Raw genomic sequence first — 17,988 nt, forward strand, 5'->3', positions numbered from 1 at the left:
TCCCTATCATTAACCAACATGTTAGATTCATAACTAATTTGGAAAACTTGGTCTGAATTAAACCTAGAGGGATGGGAAAATGTCAGCAGTTGCAGTACTTCTATCTATACAGCTCATCAGTTTCAGTACAAAGGAGAAATCAGTTATGCTATCTGCATCTTAAGATTTGTGTTTCCAAGCTCTTTTTAAGTCTGTTGGCTGCACACAGCCAAAGAGAGCCAGCTGCCTGTGAAGAAAATTGTTTACTACATTCATATAATACCTACTTATGAGAGTGTAATAGAAAAAGTAAGTATCAGAAAACTCTACAGGGCAAATTAACTCAGAATCTAGCTTCACTCTCAGATCCCAAGACACAGAAACAGATTAGATTGCTGTAATTAGTGAGAACTAAAAACTTGTGATAAATTGAGATTGTCTGATGAAAGCCAGTGCACACACAAAGTGGTTTTGCAGCTGTAAGAAGTACTATACCCAACCTGGAGACTACATTGAACCAAACCATTGAAGTCATTAGAATCATCATGACTGAAGAATTTCTACATTAAGGTTTTGGTACATTTCAAGAAGAAAATAATGAGGTTTTAGAGAGGATTCCCACTCCTAATCTACAGCAGTATATTAAAAGTTATGAAGGGGAAAAAATCCACAGAAAACATTTGCTTCTGCCATTTTAGTTCCCTATCCTATCACTTTGTAAAAGCAGAAGAGAGGTTTAAGTCTATTCTTTTGGGGGTGGCAGTAAGGAAATAAAACATTTAAAGGGAAAATTAGAAAAAGCTTGGCAAGCTTCTGCTACTTTGCATGTCACAGTAACACAAGAAGGCCTACCTGCCTTTAAACTGATAGCTAGATAGTAAGAAAAAACAAATAAGCTATTTGGAGTGATTTCTGAAACAATATTTTGTCTTACACCCACCAAGTCTGGCAACCCAAAAATTACCTCTAGGGGGAAAAAAAAAGAACAACAACAAAAGTAAAACCAAAATACACAAGTGAGTTTCGATTCTGCTCCTTCATTGCAACAAAAATGAATTAGCAATCTTCTTGTCTAACTGAAAGGCTGTAAAAAAAATGTTGAGAAGAAAAAAAAAAAAAAGCAGATACACAAGAGCTCCTAAATCCTACTTTTAATTACGTAAATTCTATAATCTAAGATATTCATTAAGCCCTATCTGGAACTGGCAGACAAACCACATATTTTATCAAGGATTTACAAGTAAACAAACTTCCAAAAACTCTGTGAAAAATGAGTAAGGTGGTTTCCCAGTACAGAACGTCAAGCGCAGACGTTACCTTTTCCATTGGGAGCTGAATGGATGCTTTACAGTCTGAAAATTCAATAGTGATACTTGGTCCTTGGATCTCTGTGACTACATATTGGAGTTTCTGTGATTCTTTTAACATCTTCCTGTTACTTCCACCAAATTTACCAAGCACACGATAAGCCACGTGAGAAATGCTGTCTGCAGGATTGCGCAGTGTACGCCACAAAGCCTGGAAGTATTTCAAGCGTTGCATGTTTACATCACTCTCACTTCAAAGTTTTTCAACTTGTCATGTAGAAAAATGTCAAGGAAAACACTTAATCTTGTCTCTGAGTAATTGCTCCTGCATAGTGTCCAGAAAATACTTACTATGACTGAATTAAAGCAGTCTCTGTTCACAACAGTTTAAGCGCTTTACAACAAGGTTGTTCTAAATGCAGTTCTAGCTCAGACTGCTGTGATCAGCTACAAAATCTCTGCCACACTAAAATCTAATTTCATGTTTATGACTAATATTAGATCAACAACATTATGAAATTTTGGAAGGAAAAAGAGCAGGCCAGCTAAGGCTGAAGTGAGTTAACCTCTCTTTGAAAGAGAAAAAGCAAATAAAGTCAGTATTAAATTTCAAGGATAAAGTACACGTAATCACTGTATTAAGGGAAATAATCACATTCAAAACATTGTTCCAATTCCAATTTCAGCCACATCATCTTCACTGTGTAAGATTTCATACAGCTGTCAATCATAATATGCTAAATCAGCTTTTAGCTTGGCTTTTTACCAAAAAAATTAACCAATTTCAATCATTTTCTGTGCCAACTCATCTTAAAAATAGTAATACTCTTGCTATGGAGTCCCAAGGCTCAAGTTTAACCCCTTCAAGGGGGGGTTAATCCCCCTTTCTAAAGGGGTGTAGAAGAAACTACTAATTCACACTAAAATTTTTCAGAGTTTTCAGTTTAACAGTACAACATCAACTGGCCCTCTACATACAAATCAGGCAGGTATGGTTCTCCTGAGAGTGTTGCAAGTTTTTGTAACCAAAGGGTCGCACAAATGTCTAATACTTAGTGAATCAAGGACCTCTTGTGGACTAACAGGAAACAACATGTTTACCTGCATTAGCTCAGCTCGAACTGGCTGAATGTGATCATACAGGAAGTCTGGCTGCAAGTTATCCACACACAATTCAAGAGTTCTTAAGCCTTGGCTAACCAGGGTCTGAGATCCGTTGAGAGCTGACACCAGGGGATCCATCAGCATTGGCAGGTAAGGCAGCAGTGAGCTCAAACGAACTGGCACAGTGAGGCAGAGCTCCACAAACAAGTCTTTCATGTGTTGCTTATGAAGGCCACTTTGCAACATATTAAGTCCTGAAAATTATTGGTAAGTTATACACTCAAAAGATAGTCCAAAATTTATTGATAAAAAATTGCTATTACCTAAATTCAGGATAACCTGGCATTTTTTAATACTGGACAAAATGCATTGACAAAACCTAACACCATTCACAATTAGAACTTGCATCTAAGGATTTTATAGGTACATGCATACACCCAAAACTTTTTAACAAACCATTAATCTTTCTAATCACAGTCTAAAATTTAATATTACATTCCAAAACACAGCAGTAGAGTACAGCAGATTAAAATCAGAAAAAAAAATTAGTTGATTCAAACCTCTCCCTTGTATCAATTTAAAAAAAAAAAAAAAAAACCACAAAAACAACTCCATGCTGGAAAAAAATGTTTTAAAATTATCTGGAATCCTAAGAAGAAACAGTAAATGAGTTCAAGTACATTTCTGTTCATACAGACTAATCCTATTCCCCAATTTACTTTTTCGCCCCATCAGGATTTCATGTATTCCATAAACCTAGCTAGCACTTCTACACTAGCATGTACTTTTAACATAATGGCTTATGGATAACATATGTATTTGCTAACTCAAATAAAAACTGCTCCTAGAGCTGGGAACCACAGGATTTCATCTTCCTGGAACTGCTCCCATTAGTTTGTTCTTAGGTTTAAGTAGCTCTCCGCATTTTCCTGCTCATCCTGAATACCTCTGGAACACACAGTCCTTGCAAGTACAAATGCTCAATTAATCAAACTGATTGTTATTTCCTTCTTTTTTTTTTTTTCCCCCAGCTGACACTACTGGCATTTATATTTATCATTCACTTGCAGGTGCACACACATGCCCTCAAGTGCAGCACTACCAGAGCTTCTGTGTAATGTTCTTCCCACAAAACCAGTAATGGCCTTGGCAACATTGCTTCTTCTATTACACTTATCCCTCAATTCTTTATGCTAACAAAGCCACCTATAGCAAAAAAAAATATAAAAATTTAGTGAAACAAAGCAAACAACAACATTGAAAAGTAAAAAAAACAAGCAGCAGAAACTGTGAAGCCAAAACTATGAAGCCTGAAGCAGCTGGCAGTAAATAAAAATAAGCCACAATGAAGATATTTAATCAACAGCTAAGCTCAAAATCAGAAGCTATTTATCAGGGTCAAGGCTTCTTTTTTTTCATTATATAACATAAAACTAAACTTCATTAATATTATTCACATAAAGAGACCAGAGACTGGAGTGGGGAAAGAAGGTATTGCTCTACCTTGCAGTAAGTTTGGTAACAGTGGCAAGAATTCCTGGTACAACAGATCGTGACTGCCTCCTCCGATAGATCTGAACAGTGCTCTGAGCAGCAGGAAATAGTTGTAGGGCTCTTTGGCAGTCTGTGCAAGTTCCATAGAGCTGTTCACAATCTTGTGTAAATGTGGCTATAAAAAAAAAATAAAAATGTGAAGGCTGAAGATTAATAAAATACCCATTTTATCATCATCACAATGTGCAAGAGTTCAGCATGAGGCAAGTTTTTCAGATCAAAAACCTTCAACTATTCCAAATGCTCTGATATGTCACTGATTTTAATCTGCTGTTGAAGAATTGTTGTAACTAGATCTATATTTGAACAGTATGAAGAACCCAGAACATTCTTTACATCAATTAAATTCTGCTATCAAAAAGGAAAGGGAAAAAGAACACCACACCTACAAAACACTCTGCCAATCTGAGAAAATGAAAAACATTTGCTCTAGAGAATCTAGAGATATGCAGCAAAAATCAGGTGTCACAAGGGCAGGAGAAGACATTTCACAATATGAATTTAATCCTCCTTGCTGATCTAGCTTGATCACTAATTCTTAATTTTTGTAAGCACTAAAATTTCACAATGAAAGCAAACTTTTACAGGTGGAACAAAAATGGTTATGGAACTGGTGGTCTTTCTAGAGCAGAGGACATCAGCAGTTTGCAAGAATCATTAAAACCAGTTGCAAAATATAAGGAGTCTCACAGATGAGGAACAAAGAGACAATTCCTGATTGTAGTAACAACTAAAAGCTTTCTACATTGCTATGCAAATGCTGCAAATAGCCTTCATCACTCAATTAAATTGTCTACCCAAGGCTCATATCATCAATCCTGAGGAAACAAAAAAACATTACAGAAGCGTGAAACTGTGAAGGTAGTAAATCACACTCATTAAATTGGATCTCCAGCTTACAAAACCCAAATTACCTTCATTCTGATGACAAACTACAAGAATTTAAGCAAGATTATATGAATACTGCTTCATACTACTTTTACCTTTCAAATAATCTGGAAAATTAGTAATCTCACCTCCGTTCTAGTCAGACAAATGAACTAATCCTGCTGTAACAAATCATTAAGCATAGAAATGATAATCACAAAGTTATCTATATCAGAAATTTTGCTTATTCTAAGGTAGAAGAGAGAAGAGCAGCCTCTAATTAATATCTTCATGTTTTCTGGACATAGGCAGCCATTACTTTCATGAGAAAAGCACACTCCTGCTTCAAGATCAGTATTTCTAAACTCACTGAATCATGAGACTATCTCAACGACATAAATGGATTCAATATGTTGTCCATAGAAAACACTGTCACTCCTTAACCCAGACTTTTCAAGAGCACAGAAATATCTAATTCAAGGTTTATGTCATTGAACATGACATGAATGAACAAGATTCACCAAAACACAAAACAGTGATTTCAGTCTAAGTGAGTTTTAAGTTAATAGGGAAACAAATTGTAAAATACATGCAGGAAGACACACATATGCTAACCATGAAGTTACACAGATCGTTATCAGGCCACATCCACCCATCAGGCATTTACACTCACAATTAGTGCACCACACTGCAGTTTCAAATATGAAGAAGACAGTCACAGAAATTCCCTCTTACAAATAAGACAATGTACTTGGCACTTGGAAGAAACGGTGACATATCACTAGTAGTGGTTCAAACACCAAAAGCCCAGCAAATACTAGACAGCATAAAATTACTACTCGGACATTTGAAGAATATATTAGGAGCCAAACCAGATTTTTTTGGTTTTAACACAATTGACCTTTACCTTCAGCATTTGCTCATTTTCAGCTGCAAATAGTGAAACAGAGCCAAAGACTAACTTGAACAGCTTGAGATACAGATTGGAAAGTTCCACATTAGAGCCCATTTCTGGCAGCCGATCCAGAAGATATTCCACCAAAATTGTTGCAAAGAGGGCAGAGGTAGTAGGGTTTGCCAAAAAGGAATTGGCAACAATCTATAAAAGGAAACCACAAAGGAGTTATTGTTGCTGTAGTGAAAAGAAACAAGGGATAAATGTACTGTACGTTTAAAATAAAAACCTAAGCAAACTTCTTTCCCCATCTCCACTGCTACCCAAGTCATTCAGGTTACCTTACATCATTACACAACTTAACATATTCAAGTGCAATTTTACATGTGTATTGTAGGACTTGTGTTCTACAGAAAAGTAGAACATCAACACAATCAGCTGAACAAAACCAAGAACTCCACAAGCATCCAATACTTCTCAAGAATGAAGTCCATTCATATTTTCTAAACTGAAGCACCCGTGTTCGTATTTCATCACTTCCTCGGGAGTTGCTGAAAATCCATCTTTACAAAGTATCTTTATGGACCTAATTTCAACATTATCATTTGCAATTCCACGTCAGCCTTATGTACTTCAAGGCATAAACTCTTGTCTAGGAGCTATTTTAATTGGAAAAAAAAGTAAACAAAAACATAATACCTGAAGAGCATAGTTTTTTGAGATTCTCTCCACCATGTAAGGGACAGTAGTTTGGAAGATTTCTTTAAAAGTTAAAGGATTCATCATCGTGAACACACCAGCAAAATGCTCCAGAACTTCCTTCTCCTCTTTCATCCTGACTGTCTGACAGTTTGCCACTCGCACATATGTCTGTCCATTTCCTGCTATTTGGACCTACAGCAATTGAGAAAGCACATCTACTGGTGATGGAATTTTAATGCTTCCCCCCACACACTATTCTTCAAATACCTTTTGAAAGAAACAGATTTTACAGGTTTCAGGAGCAAGCCCCTTATAAGTGACCAACAGTGACAATATTAAAATCAGAAAATTTTCAGCACAGACTTCAAACCCACAAAGTCAGGACAAGGAAAAAGATGAGAGCAGGAGACACCATAATGTATTTGTAAAGATACTTATTTCCAAATCACATACATCTGCATTTCATCAGTATTTTGTGTAACCACAGAAGATAAACACAGACATGTGAATGTTTCAACTGACAGCTAAACTATCTCTTTGAAGGCAAGATTTCATCCACTGCATCAAAGACAATTGCTTTTAGTCTGAGCTGTCTGCATAAACACAGACAGTAAGGGCTCCTAAGAAATTAATTTGTCCCTTGCAAGTGAAAAGCACTTTGAAATTGATAAAATTTCCCAAAGGCTGAGGTCCTGATATATTAAATGTAAATATACTCCACATGGAATTTGGTATTTAGCTAACACACAAATCCTTATTAGAAGATCTAAGACAAACTAATATAAATTAAAGTGGGCAGTTTACATACCTGATAAATATCTAAAGCTTGCATTGCATATTTTACCAGCTTGATATAGATTTGAGTCTCCTTAGGTTGCAATTGCTTATTGGGAATGAACTGTGCTTCTGAAAGAAGATAAAGAATAAGACAGTAGTTAACCACTAAAATTACTCTTTGCTCTCACATTACAGAGTTTTAATAGTAGAATTACAAAAGATAAATGCATTTAAATATGATGCAGTTTTACCACCAGGAGCTTTGCATGATGTTATGCCCCACGTGATTGTCTTGACACCACAGACCAAGGTTTTCACTAAGCTTCGGCAATCTGTGACCTGAAATGTCTGTTTATCTTCCTTTTCTTTCTCCCCTTGTTTTTCAAACACAGGTACTGGTGCAGGGGCCACTGGAGTGGCTGGGGCAGGAGATGGAACAGGAACAGGTGCTGCATTTGCTGCTGTGGGTACTCCTGGTAAGGCAGCTTCAGCAGCCCCAAGTTCCGACTGTGGCTTGCACTTTTTAAAGATGACAGAAAGCTGGTACCGTGCTATAGTGTGAAACTTCAACACAAAAACCTAAGGCAGAAAAAGGAAAGGCAAATGAAAGAGCAGGGAGAGGGAAGAAAAAGGAAATTAAGTTTCACCTTCAAAAATCATGCTAAATTCAATAATGCTAATACATCAAAAGTTAGCACACTGAGATCAGCAAAATTTCTTTCTAAAGCCATTCAAATGACAGCAAACATTTAAGTGCATCAATAGTTTGCTTTCTTTACCAAGTTAAAATTAAACATATTTGCTGAAAACTAGTAAAATCATCAACTAAAAAAAACCCTGATCTCTCTACAATTCTACTGAATTTCAAATTAAAAGCTATATAAATTAGTTTTCAAAAGAAGACTTAGTAAATATTAAGAGACAAATATTATTGAGCATAAAAAGCTTGGAGTTTTCAGATTTATACGTAAAGTGTGTCAGAAGGGTTAAAAGATCTATATATCATAGGTTAAGTGTTTGTTTTATGCAACATATTAGATTTAGAAAGCAAAAACCAATCCTTCAGAACAGTGGTCCCCAGCATTTCTGCCTCTTGACTGGTAATAAAAAAGGGACATGTTGCACAAGGTTTCAGTACTGTCAAGTCTAGATTTACTTGGCTTGCTCAGGTATTTCCCCACTACCACCACAGTCCTGTACACTCCCTTCCACCCCAGAATTCATAGATCAGAAATTTTAACTTGATAAACAAGTGACCAAACTCCTCATTTACACTTTTTTTTTTCCTAAAGCAGAAAAAAAAGAGAAGATAGAGGTTTATTTGGAAGACAAAGCCTACTAGAAAGATTTGGAATGGATCCTGGAATGAAGGACCCATTACAATGCACAAAAATCAAGATTTTTCACTTGCACCATCACTTGTATTTCAGACTTAGGATGAAAGCCACTCCATAAATTACTGTTACCTTAAAAAATTAAAAGTTCCAGGGTAACACCAAATAATGTGGTGATGCCCAAAATGACTACATGTCTTCCCTGGTGAATTCAGAGCTATGACGGCCTGTCAGTGACAGAGCCAAAAGTAGAGAGGATCCACTACATTCAGACTTCCCAGAGCTCCTTTTTCAAACAAATAGCCACACAGTGAGGGAGGAAAAAAAAAAAGGAATTAAAAAAAAGGAAAACTAGTTAAGCTACCCCCAATATCACAGACATTTACTTTCCTGCTTTGAAACAAATCACTGAATGAGTAAGCTGGATTAGCAAAGCATCTCCCATTACACTTGAGATATTATTCCAGTTACACAGCATTTTAAAGAGCCCTTCTCTGAAGTATTAAATACACTATGCAGACTGCCTCTACAAATGCTCATTTCTGAGGAAAGAAGAAAGCAAAAATAACTGACAACATACTATAAAAATAAGATATTCAGCTTATTTTCAAATGTTTTAAAGAAATCAATACCTCCAGCATTCTCATAAGAATATCTCTACCATTTCCATTTTCCTGTTCACTTTTAGACCGGATACAGTCTACCAAATTGAGCAGAAGTTTGCAAGACATTGTCTGGATACTGCTAGGCAATGACTCATCATCAATGTTCTTGGCAAATAACTGGACAGCAAGGGAGAGATCATTGAGTGGTAAATGCTGACGGACATGATGCACCAGGTCTGCCAATGTGCTGTATGCAAGTGGTCTGTCAGTAAAAACAAGAAATGAAGAAAACACATTGAGGACAATTATAAACATTGTTAACTGGGCTTAACATACAATTACTACCTGGAACTATTTCCAAGATTCTTAATCCACATTTACTACTGTTACGTACAAAGGCAGAGCTCACAAGACTGCTTCAACTGAACAGGAGAACTGCAACCTACACAATCTAACCAAAGATGCATTCACCTGTCCCACACACTACAATCACTTTTCTGATCTTTCTTCCCCCATTGCTGAACATTCCCAGCAGATATTTTCATCTACTTCCAGTTAAGAGCAAATTAGTACGTTTTAAACCACATTTTAAGCAGTGATGGTAAGCTGTTTCACTATTCATTCTTGATGGATCACTCTTTCAAAAGTAGTTACAAAAGCTGATAGATTTAAAAAATCACTTCTTTTCAAATACCAGGTTTAGACATCTAGTAGCATGAATACTTCTAAGTCTGATACTTAAGCAAGAGGAAATATTTCTCCTAATTTAACACATTTTAATTTGGTCAGCAAAAGCACCTAAATTCTAGCACAGCACTGAAGACACAGAAAGTATTCTCCTCATTTATTTTTTAAAGAATAAGCTGCAATATACACATTGACAAAACAGTTTAAATCCCATTCAGAGTTTACACACAACACAAGATTTAGGCTGTTTCATAAAAATATTAAGAAGATATTGAGTTGATCTCACTGTGGTGACTGTTTTGGCTGTGCTCTGCAACTCAAAAAAAACTTACAATTACTTTCATTCACTTGTTTATTTTTGCCCTTCATTCCTGCTACTCTGCTGCATCAAAGTGTTAAACAATAACCACTTTCCAGCAGCAGAAGGCTTCCAATACTAGAATCTAATAAAATTAATTATGTAAAGCAAATATTTAGGAACCTGTGTAAATATTCAGTATTTGTAATGATACCAGGCCTGGCAGGCACTCAGATACCTATTCCAAACTTCCTGTCATACCTCAGTGTCTCTCGTGCTGTGTATCCAGAGCCAATCAGTATAGATTCATCAAACAGCTTGTCCATACATGGAATAAATTCTATAATTAAAAAGAGAAAGGAAAAATGAAAAGCTGTTGTCAAACAGAAAATGATTGTCCAAGAAAATAATGCATTAAACCTCTTAACTTAGGTATTTAAAACTAAATCAGTGGGTTTATTACACAATTCATTCCTGAAGTGTCATTTACACAGGAACTTTCAATCAACCTCTTGTGACCATGAATTGCACTGACACCTGTCCCTTGAGCATTACAGTAAAAGGTCAAAGCCACAGCATCGACACAACTAAAACAGTTACTCCCACAAAGAGAAAAAATGCTTACAGGGCTTTCAACTTTGCAGAAGGTTATTAATGTAATTGAGGAGTTAGTGGAAAGGACAGCTTTGGGGAGCACCATACAACACAATCCTGTTGTAGAGTAGAGTAGACCAGACCAGGTTGGAAGAGACTTTCAAGATCATGGTGTCCAACCCATCATCCAACACCATCTAATCAACTAAACCATGGCACCAAGCACCTCATCAAGTCTCTTCCTAAACACCTCCAGTTTTGTCTGGCATTTTTTCATAGCAGCTTTGTCCCAAAATATAAGGTGGAATACATGCAACTTTAAAGTCCAGGGAAGAAAAGGAAGATTTCAGTAACAAATTCAAGTGACTAAGACTAGAAGTATTTTCTTTTTAAATGCAGAAATCAGCAAGTTTATGGAATTGATTAGGTCACCCCATCCTAAAGGCAGATAATGGAAATAGGAAGGATTAGGTGCTCACACCTAATAATTCAACAAGCCAAAACTTATTATTAACAAGTAGGCAAAGAGGCAAACAAAAAGAGGAAGAGATAAAGATTGTATTTTACAAAGCACACTCCTCTCCAATTTTGCAGTTCTGCCAGAACAAAACATATCCACCAAACCTAGTTTATTCAGACAGGCTAAAAATGGTTTTCCTCTGCTAGAGTCAAATACTACAAGCTGAATCAAACATATGACATTAGGTTTTGACAGAACTACTTCCACTCAGGTTAAGATATCAATATCTTAAAGTATTTATACAATTGTAGGCATAATTACAAACCAACATAAGTCTTTATCATCAAGTGGTAATTACTCAGAGCAAGAGACACTTGGAAAGCTAAAAAAGCTACTTGTGCAGTATGCCATCTTATTCTGATGATTCTAATTATTTTAAGAAAAAAAAGCAAAACAAAAATCACATCCACTCCCAAAACAATCCTAAGTATACAGAATAAACCAGGTTTGAAAAGACCTTTGAGATCAAGTCCAACCTATCACCCAACATCAACTAATCAACTAAACCATGGCATCAAACGCCCCATCAAATCTCTTCCTATACACCTCCAGTGATGGTGACTCCACCACATCCCTGGACAGCACATTCCAATGGCCAATCTCTCTTTCTGTGAAGAATTTCTTCCTAACATCCAGTCTAAACCTTCCCTGGCACAGCTTGAGACTGTGTCCTCTTGTTCTAGTGCTGCTTGCCTGGGAGAAGAGACCAACCCCCACCTGCTACAACCTCCCTTCAGGTAGTTGTAGAGAGCAATAAGGTCTCCCCTGAGTCTCCTCCTCTCCAGGCTAAGCAACCCCAGCTCCCTCAGCCTCTCCTCATAGGGCTTGTGCTCCAAACCCCTCACCAGCTTCGTTGCCCTTCTCTGGACTATGCAAATAACACAGCAAACAACAAGCAATTTGCCTCTTAAATCCACAGAATTTGTTGTACAAATCTCTGTGAACTGTAGAGATTTCAAAGTGCTACATACGGCTCCTCAAGTCTGTGGTCAAGATGTGCTTAGCAGCAATCAGAAGCTCCTTCCGGAGGTGTGCTGTTTCAGCTGGGCAGTTGGACAGCAACTGCAACATTCCTTTTACCATTTGCTGAGAATATTTGGCCACTAATTCCTGCAACAAGCAATAACATGAATACAATTATCATAACACAATTTTAAAGACTGGCTTTTACATTTGTAAAATAACATCCAATTACAATTCAGTTCTTTAAGAAGCCTGCTTGTAAAACTAAAATACAGCAGCCATTCCAAGAATCCCTGGGGCTGGGACACAGCACATTCTTGCTTTGCATCCATGTAATATAGAAAGGACATGGCCTGATGAAGAGGGTCCAGAGGAGTGCCATGAAAACGATCAGGAGGTTGTACTACCTCTGCTACAAGGACAGGCTGAGGGAGCTGGAGGTGTTCAGCCTGGAGAAGAGAAGGCTCCAGCGAGACCTGATAGCAGCCTTCCAGTACCTGAAGGGGGCCTACAGAAAGGATGGGGAGAGACTGCTTACAAGGGCCTGTGGTGACAGGACCACGGGCAATGGCTTCAAACTAGAGAAAAGCAGATTTAGAATGGGTATCAGAAAGAAGTCACTATGAGTGTGGTGGAATACTGGAACAGGTTGTTCAGGGAGGTAGTTGAGGTCCCTTCCCTTGGAGGTATTCACGGTGAAGTTCAACGAGGCCCTGGACAACCTGATCTAGTTGGGGATGTCCTTGCTGACTGTGGGAAGGTCAGACTAGATGACCTTTGGAGATCCCTTCTGGCCTGGACCATTCTATGATTCTGTAAGAATACTTCTGAAAGGACAACCAAGTACAGCCCTATATTCAGCCTTGCTACACACATGATCTTTCCAATCCCTGATGCACACACTGCAGGCTGCTTACTGGCATCCCATAACTAGAGATCTGTTGCACTACCAGCAACAAAGTAACCAAACATCAACCTACCTGGTAAATTCTTATGATGTAAGCCAAAAATGACAAGGTTTTAATTTGAGCAGCGATAAAATCAGCATACAATTCCTTGTTATAGAGTTTATGTTGCCTGAAATTAAATTGAACAGCTATTACTATTTTGTTCCTCCCCTTCAATACCTTTATTCAAAATTAACAGAATTTTCATCATCACATCATCGTGTAGTGAGGTTCTTTCTTTGTAACAGAGTAAAACCACAAGAGAGCCCATTTTAAATTCCCATTATCTGATGCTCTAAGCAGAAATGCACACCCCCAAGGCTGCCATACAATCTTCTACTTTCTCAAAGCCAAGCCAATTCATCAGCATCAAATACTTGGCTCCACTTCCCTAACAGGCCCAATTTTTCTTCTCCAAGCAATATTCTCCCCCAGACTTGCCTGTCTCTCATCAAGCTTCAGCCACTTTTTCAGATCACCCAGGCAGACAGGGAAAGACAAGAGATTTTACTCCTGCTGCCCTGCTCAGCATCACTTTTTACTTTACAGAAACATCTCTTAAGCACCTGTATCTGCAACATCACAAGGCTTCACCTAAGCTATAGCCTGGAAGAGCCTGAAACAGCAGCAAGTGTCCTGGCTAACATAGTCCCTACCACACACTACCTCTGGTTAATGCAGATTTCTGTCAGAAATTTCTATTTAAAAGCTGCATTATCAAATAATAAATTGGGATCTATTGCACAAATATGGATTTTATCAGTGACATAAATGGAAATAATAGTATCTGCCAGTTATTTCACCTACAAAACTGACAATTTTAGGTTAAAAATAGTTGCTACTTTTGAGATTAAAATCAGTAAGTCTAGAAGCAAAAACTCACAAAGGTACAAGACAAAAATATTTTGGGTGATACTGAACAGCAGGTTTAAGTAGTTTATCTCAAATATCTTCAAAATAGTCTCAAAATGCTCTTACCTTGCTTGAGCAGAAACCTGTATTATAATAGTGTTCATAATCAAGGGCACAAACTCAGCTACCACATTATGAATGTTCAGTTTGTAGAGCTAAACAAAAAAAAAAGGCTTATTAAAGAAATTTAGAAGCCACACGTGGAGTCAAACTATGCAAGAGCTCATCAGGAAACAAACAAAAGAAAGAAATCTCAAGGGACTTAGTTTTAGACCATATTTTCATCTCAAAAATGTTATGTTCATTTTTACTAGTATGTCAGCCAGCAGAAATTACACGAAGTCACTCAGCAGTAAGAAGTACTCGCACGTAAAATGCTGGAGGATACTAACCTGATACATGAGAACAACAATAATAGGTAGCTCAGCCAAAACCTTTAAAGATAAAGATCCTCTGGGGATGATAGAATGCTGAAAGAAAGAACACATTACTATTACTAACAGTAACCATTAATTCAAAAAAGCACTGGAAATGCATTTTTAATCCAACCGTTCATTTTAACAGCACAGTACCATTTAAAAAGCACAAAAGCATTTGCTATTATCAACTGAGAAGTTTCAATCAGCTTCTACAAGTAAATCCTGATAAGAATAACAAGCAAAAGCTTGCCCTTATAACTTAGGGTACTGTGGTAACAGCCAAAGAGCAGTTGGAAGAGTACTCACTGTTCTTGTTTCACTGTCTTCTCGCTCAGGGTTTACTTTCACCACAATTGTTGTTATCATGCCAACCATTTCAGGAGTAGGAACAGTGTTCTCTGGAATCACCTGAGGATTCTCAAAATACCGATTCTAGGAGCAAAGAGCAGAAGAAATACATAATCAACAGTCAAAGGCTTTCCATCACATTACAATTGGATAATAAATCTGATGAAAAGCGACTGAAGGAGCTGGGGCTGTTTAGTTTGAAGAGGAGGAGGCTGAGGGGAGACCGCATCACTCTCTACAACTACCTGAAAGGATTTTGTAGAGGGGCTGGTGCTAATCTCACAGGTAATTAGTGACAGAACAAGAGGGAAGGACCTTAAGCTGCACCAAGACAGGTTTACACTGGACATCAGGAAAAAAAAAATTTCATGGAAAGAGTGGTCAGGCATTGGAATAGGCTGCCCAGGGAGGTGGGTGAATCACCAAGCCCGGATGTGGTTAAAGGTCATTTGAATGTAGTGCTTGGGGATATGGTTTAGGCGTGAACCTTGTAGAGCAGGGTTATCAGTTAGACTTGGCGATCCCAAGGGTCTTTTCCAACCTGTTTCTGTGATTCTCTAACTCCTCCATGTAATTTCTCCCTGTAACTTACCACAGAGGTTTTTTCTTCTCTGCATGTGACATTTACACTGCAGTATCTACCAGGACTACACACATATCCTGCAATCATTGACTCCCACCCCAGCAAGTGGCAGAAAAGCATCCACCACTAAGGTGGTTCTTCTGCTATAGTAAAACATCCAAATGTACCCTGAATGAGGAAAAGCAGGCAACTGCCTCCACAGAGATGATGCATGAAGAGCTCTCTGTTCTAAAGCACATCACTTAACCCTTCCCTCTATAAAACTTCAACCATTTGGCTATATGAACACCACTGCAGTCAACTGACTAGTACTGTAAGTTCATATCAGTTTTCTCATACTAGTAACACCGTGCTAGAAACTGAATGTTTGCCAATTCAAAAATCTGAATTTCTCCATTTTTGGACATATTTTTGTCACGTGTTTTTATTAAAACTACATTTGTGTACCACTAGATACAAAAGCAACTCTTTTAACAGCTTCTAGAGATAAAATTATGAAACAAAAACTAGTTTTCTGACTACAGCAAGGACAGTTTAAGAAATAAAAAGCTTACCACTACTTTTGGAAGTTCTTTATAAATCTGTTTCACAAAATCCAAGAAATGATGGATCTAGGAAGGAAGGAGTGAGTTTACCATTAAAAAAACAATACCACATTATTTTACATTTTCTTCATTAAGAGTATAGTTATGTAAAATCTTTAGGCACCACTAGATACTTTAAAAGAATCTAAAAGAGTTCTTCTGTTCTGCCAATATTAATTAGAATTGCACTGGGATGCTTCAAATTACCATAAACCAACAAAGTCTTCTTAGGAGAAAATCAAGGAAAACAACCCAATAAAAATGCAAACTTTCAAATACTCCCTCAAGAGTCAAAGGAGAGGAGAGACAGTTATAATATTAGGCTGGACTTGATGATCTGAGAGGTCTATTCCAGTCTCAGTAACTCCAGGATTTTCCTCTCACAAACTAAACAGGCACCAATTCGCTTCTCTTCTAAGGGAATTTTACTCCTTAGTCTAATCATTTTGGCCATAAACACTTAAAGCAAAGACAACTAGGCTCTGGCAGTTTGCTTTCTTCCAGGGTGCTAGGACTATGCAACCCTCTTAAAATTTAGTGTAAGATTAAAGAAACTAAATATATGGATACCACAACAGGTCAGTCAGCATAAAAGGACAGCAAGAAAACACAAATGAAGCAGCCAATGCATCTGAATAACAATTCTGAAGAGCATGGCAGTAAGTTCTACATCATATAATAAGATTTAGGACCTACTTCTTGAGTGATTGCTGGTCGAAATTGTTTGTGCAATTCAATAATGATTCTTAAGCAAATCAGGACATTTTCTTCATTCTCTGTCTGAAATAAAGAGCATCTTTAGTGAGTCCACTGCTGGATTCTTTAACTACTGCAAATGTACATCAAAACCCTGTAAAATTATACTCATCTCAGCAACCTATGAGTGCCCCATTAACATGAATTTGTAGAAGCAAGATGCCTTTCCTTTCATGCCTATCCTTGCATCCTTAGAGCATGGCTAAAATAAAATTCACCCCTCCTGGAACAAAAATCCAGAATTTTTGACCCATTTTTAATGCCCCACAGACAGACACACACCAGTGGAGCTAGTTACACACTGAGGAACCTCCACACAGGTTATTTTCTGTGAGCTTCAGACAACACTTTCAATTCCAAGCAAGAAACAAAATAAAGTCCCTAGAATAAAATAAAATCCAGGAAACTCCTTATGAATGAAATCTTGACTAGCACAAGAACAACTCCTTGCATTTTTAAAGTTCAGGTTTCTTAAGGGCAGAAAGAACTTGTAGACAGGAAGATACCTCACTGGTGAGCCCTAAACTGAATGCTCTTCACCTCTTGCTCGAGAGGCACAGCTATTTAAAATCCTACCCCCAGCAATTCTTGGAGTGGAAGAAAGAAGAGGAAAATCTTTCTGAAAATTTGAAACAGTTTTAAGAAGAGAAAAATAAATATATACCTCTAGAAATCTGAACATCACAGAGAGGATATTTTTGGTATGAAGACGAAGATGCTCATTTGTTGGTATCCTGTGGATTATTTCAAGCACTAGCTTGCGGAGTTGCTGTTAAAAAAGGGAAGGAAAAAAGACACAACTTTTAAGTAGTCCACAAAAAAACAACTGGTTGCAACATTTCTTCAGCTTAATACTTCTGCATGATTAAAAAAAGAAAAGAAGCCATTTTCCTTTGTGTAGGCATACATCTGTATACAAACACATGATGCTTTCTACCCCCCTTAATGCATGAATAAGGCAAATTTACCAATTTTGCAGTTAAAAAAAGAAGCAATTTATCAGATTAATTTTAAGGACTTAAGGATTATTTTAAGTACTTAATGACAGAGGTTCGACTTTGGCCTTTCATCCCACAATAAAGTCATTAGTTTGTAACAACGTGTCCTATTTCAGCAAGAAATCCAATTCTACTGCGCCTAGTTGTTCCTCGTTTTTTTATAGGAGCCCAGATTTGCACAGTTTCTAGTTAACTTCTTTAGAAACTGGACTTTTTCACTTTGACTCCAAATGACAGGTCTATTTTTAACAACAA

General features: G+C 37.4%; 1 protein-coding gene across 2 annotated transcripts in view; it reads right to left on the minus strand.

The window, feature by feature from the left end:
* The window catches only part of TRRAP (transformation/transcription domain associated protein), a 92,356-nt gene that overhangs the window by 71,657 nt on the left and 2,711 nt on the right, over positions 1-17,988 (minus strand). For both annotated transcript variants that reach the window (XM_054180386.1, XM_054180385.1), the window contains exons 5-21: positions 17,400-17,504; positions 16,676-16,759; positions 15,950-16,006; positions 14,771-14,896; positions 14,438-14,515; positions 14,112-14,200; positions 13,167-13,263; positions 12,195-12,333; positions 10,371-10,449; positions 9,152-9,386; positions 7,437-7,764; positions 7,217-7,314; positions 6,406-6,600; positions 5,719-5,910; positions 3,894-4,059; positions 2,388-2,644; positions 1,297-1,497 (exon numbers count right to left, since the gene is read on the minus strand). In XM_054180386.1, the coding sequence (XP_054036361.1) occupies positions 1,297-1,497; positions 2,388-2,644; positions 3,894-4,059; positions 5,719-5,910; positions 6,406-6,600; positions 7,217-7,314; positions 7,437-7,764; positions 9,152-9,386; positions 10,371-10,449; positions 12,195-12,333; positions 13,167-13,263; positions 14,112-14,200; positions 14,438-14,515; positions 14,771-14,896; positions 15,950-16,006; positions 16,676-16,759; positions 17,400-17,504 (2,526 nt within the window). The remainder of the gene's footprint in view (positions 1-1,296; positions 1,498-2,387; positions 2,645-3,893; positions 4,060-5,718; positions 5,911-6,405; positions 6,601-7,216; positions 7,315-7,436; positions 7,765-9,151; positions 9,387-10,370; positions 10,450-12,194; positions 12,334-13,166; positions 13,264-14,111; positions 14,201-14,437; positions 14,516-14,770; positions 14,897-15,949; positions 16,007-16,675; positions 16,760-17,399; positions 17,505-17,988) is intronic.

Source organism: Dryobates pubescens, chromosome 4 (assembly GCF_014839835.1).
Source record: "Dryobates pubescens isolate bDryPub1 chromosome 4, bDryPub1.pri, whole genome shotgun sequence".
NCBI lineage: Eukaryota > Metazoa > Chordata > Aves > Piciformes > Picidae > Dryobates > Dryobates pubescens.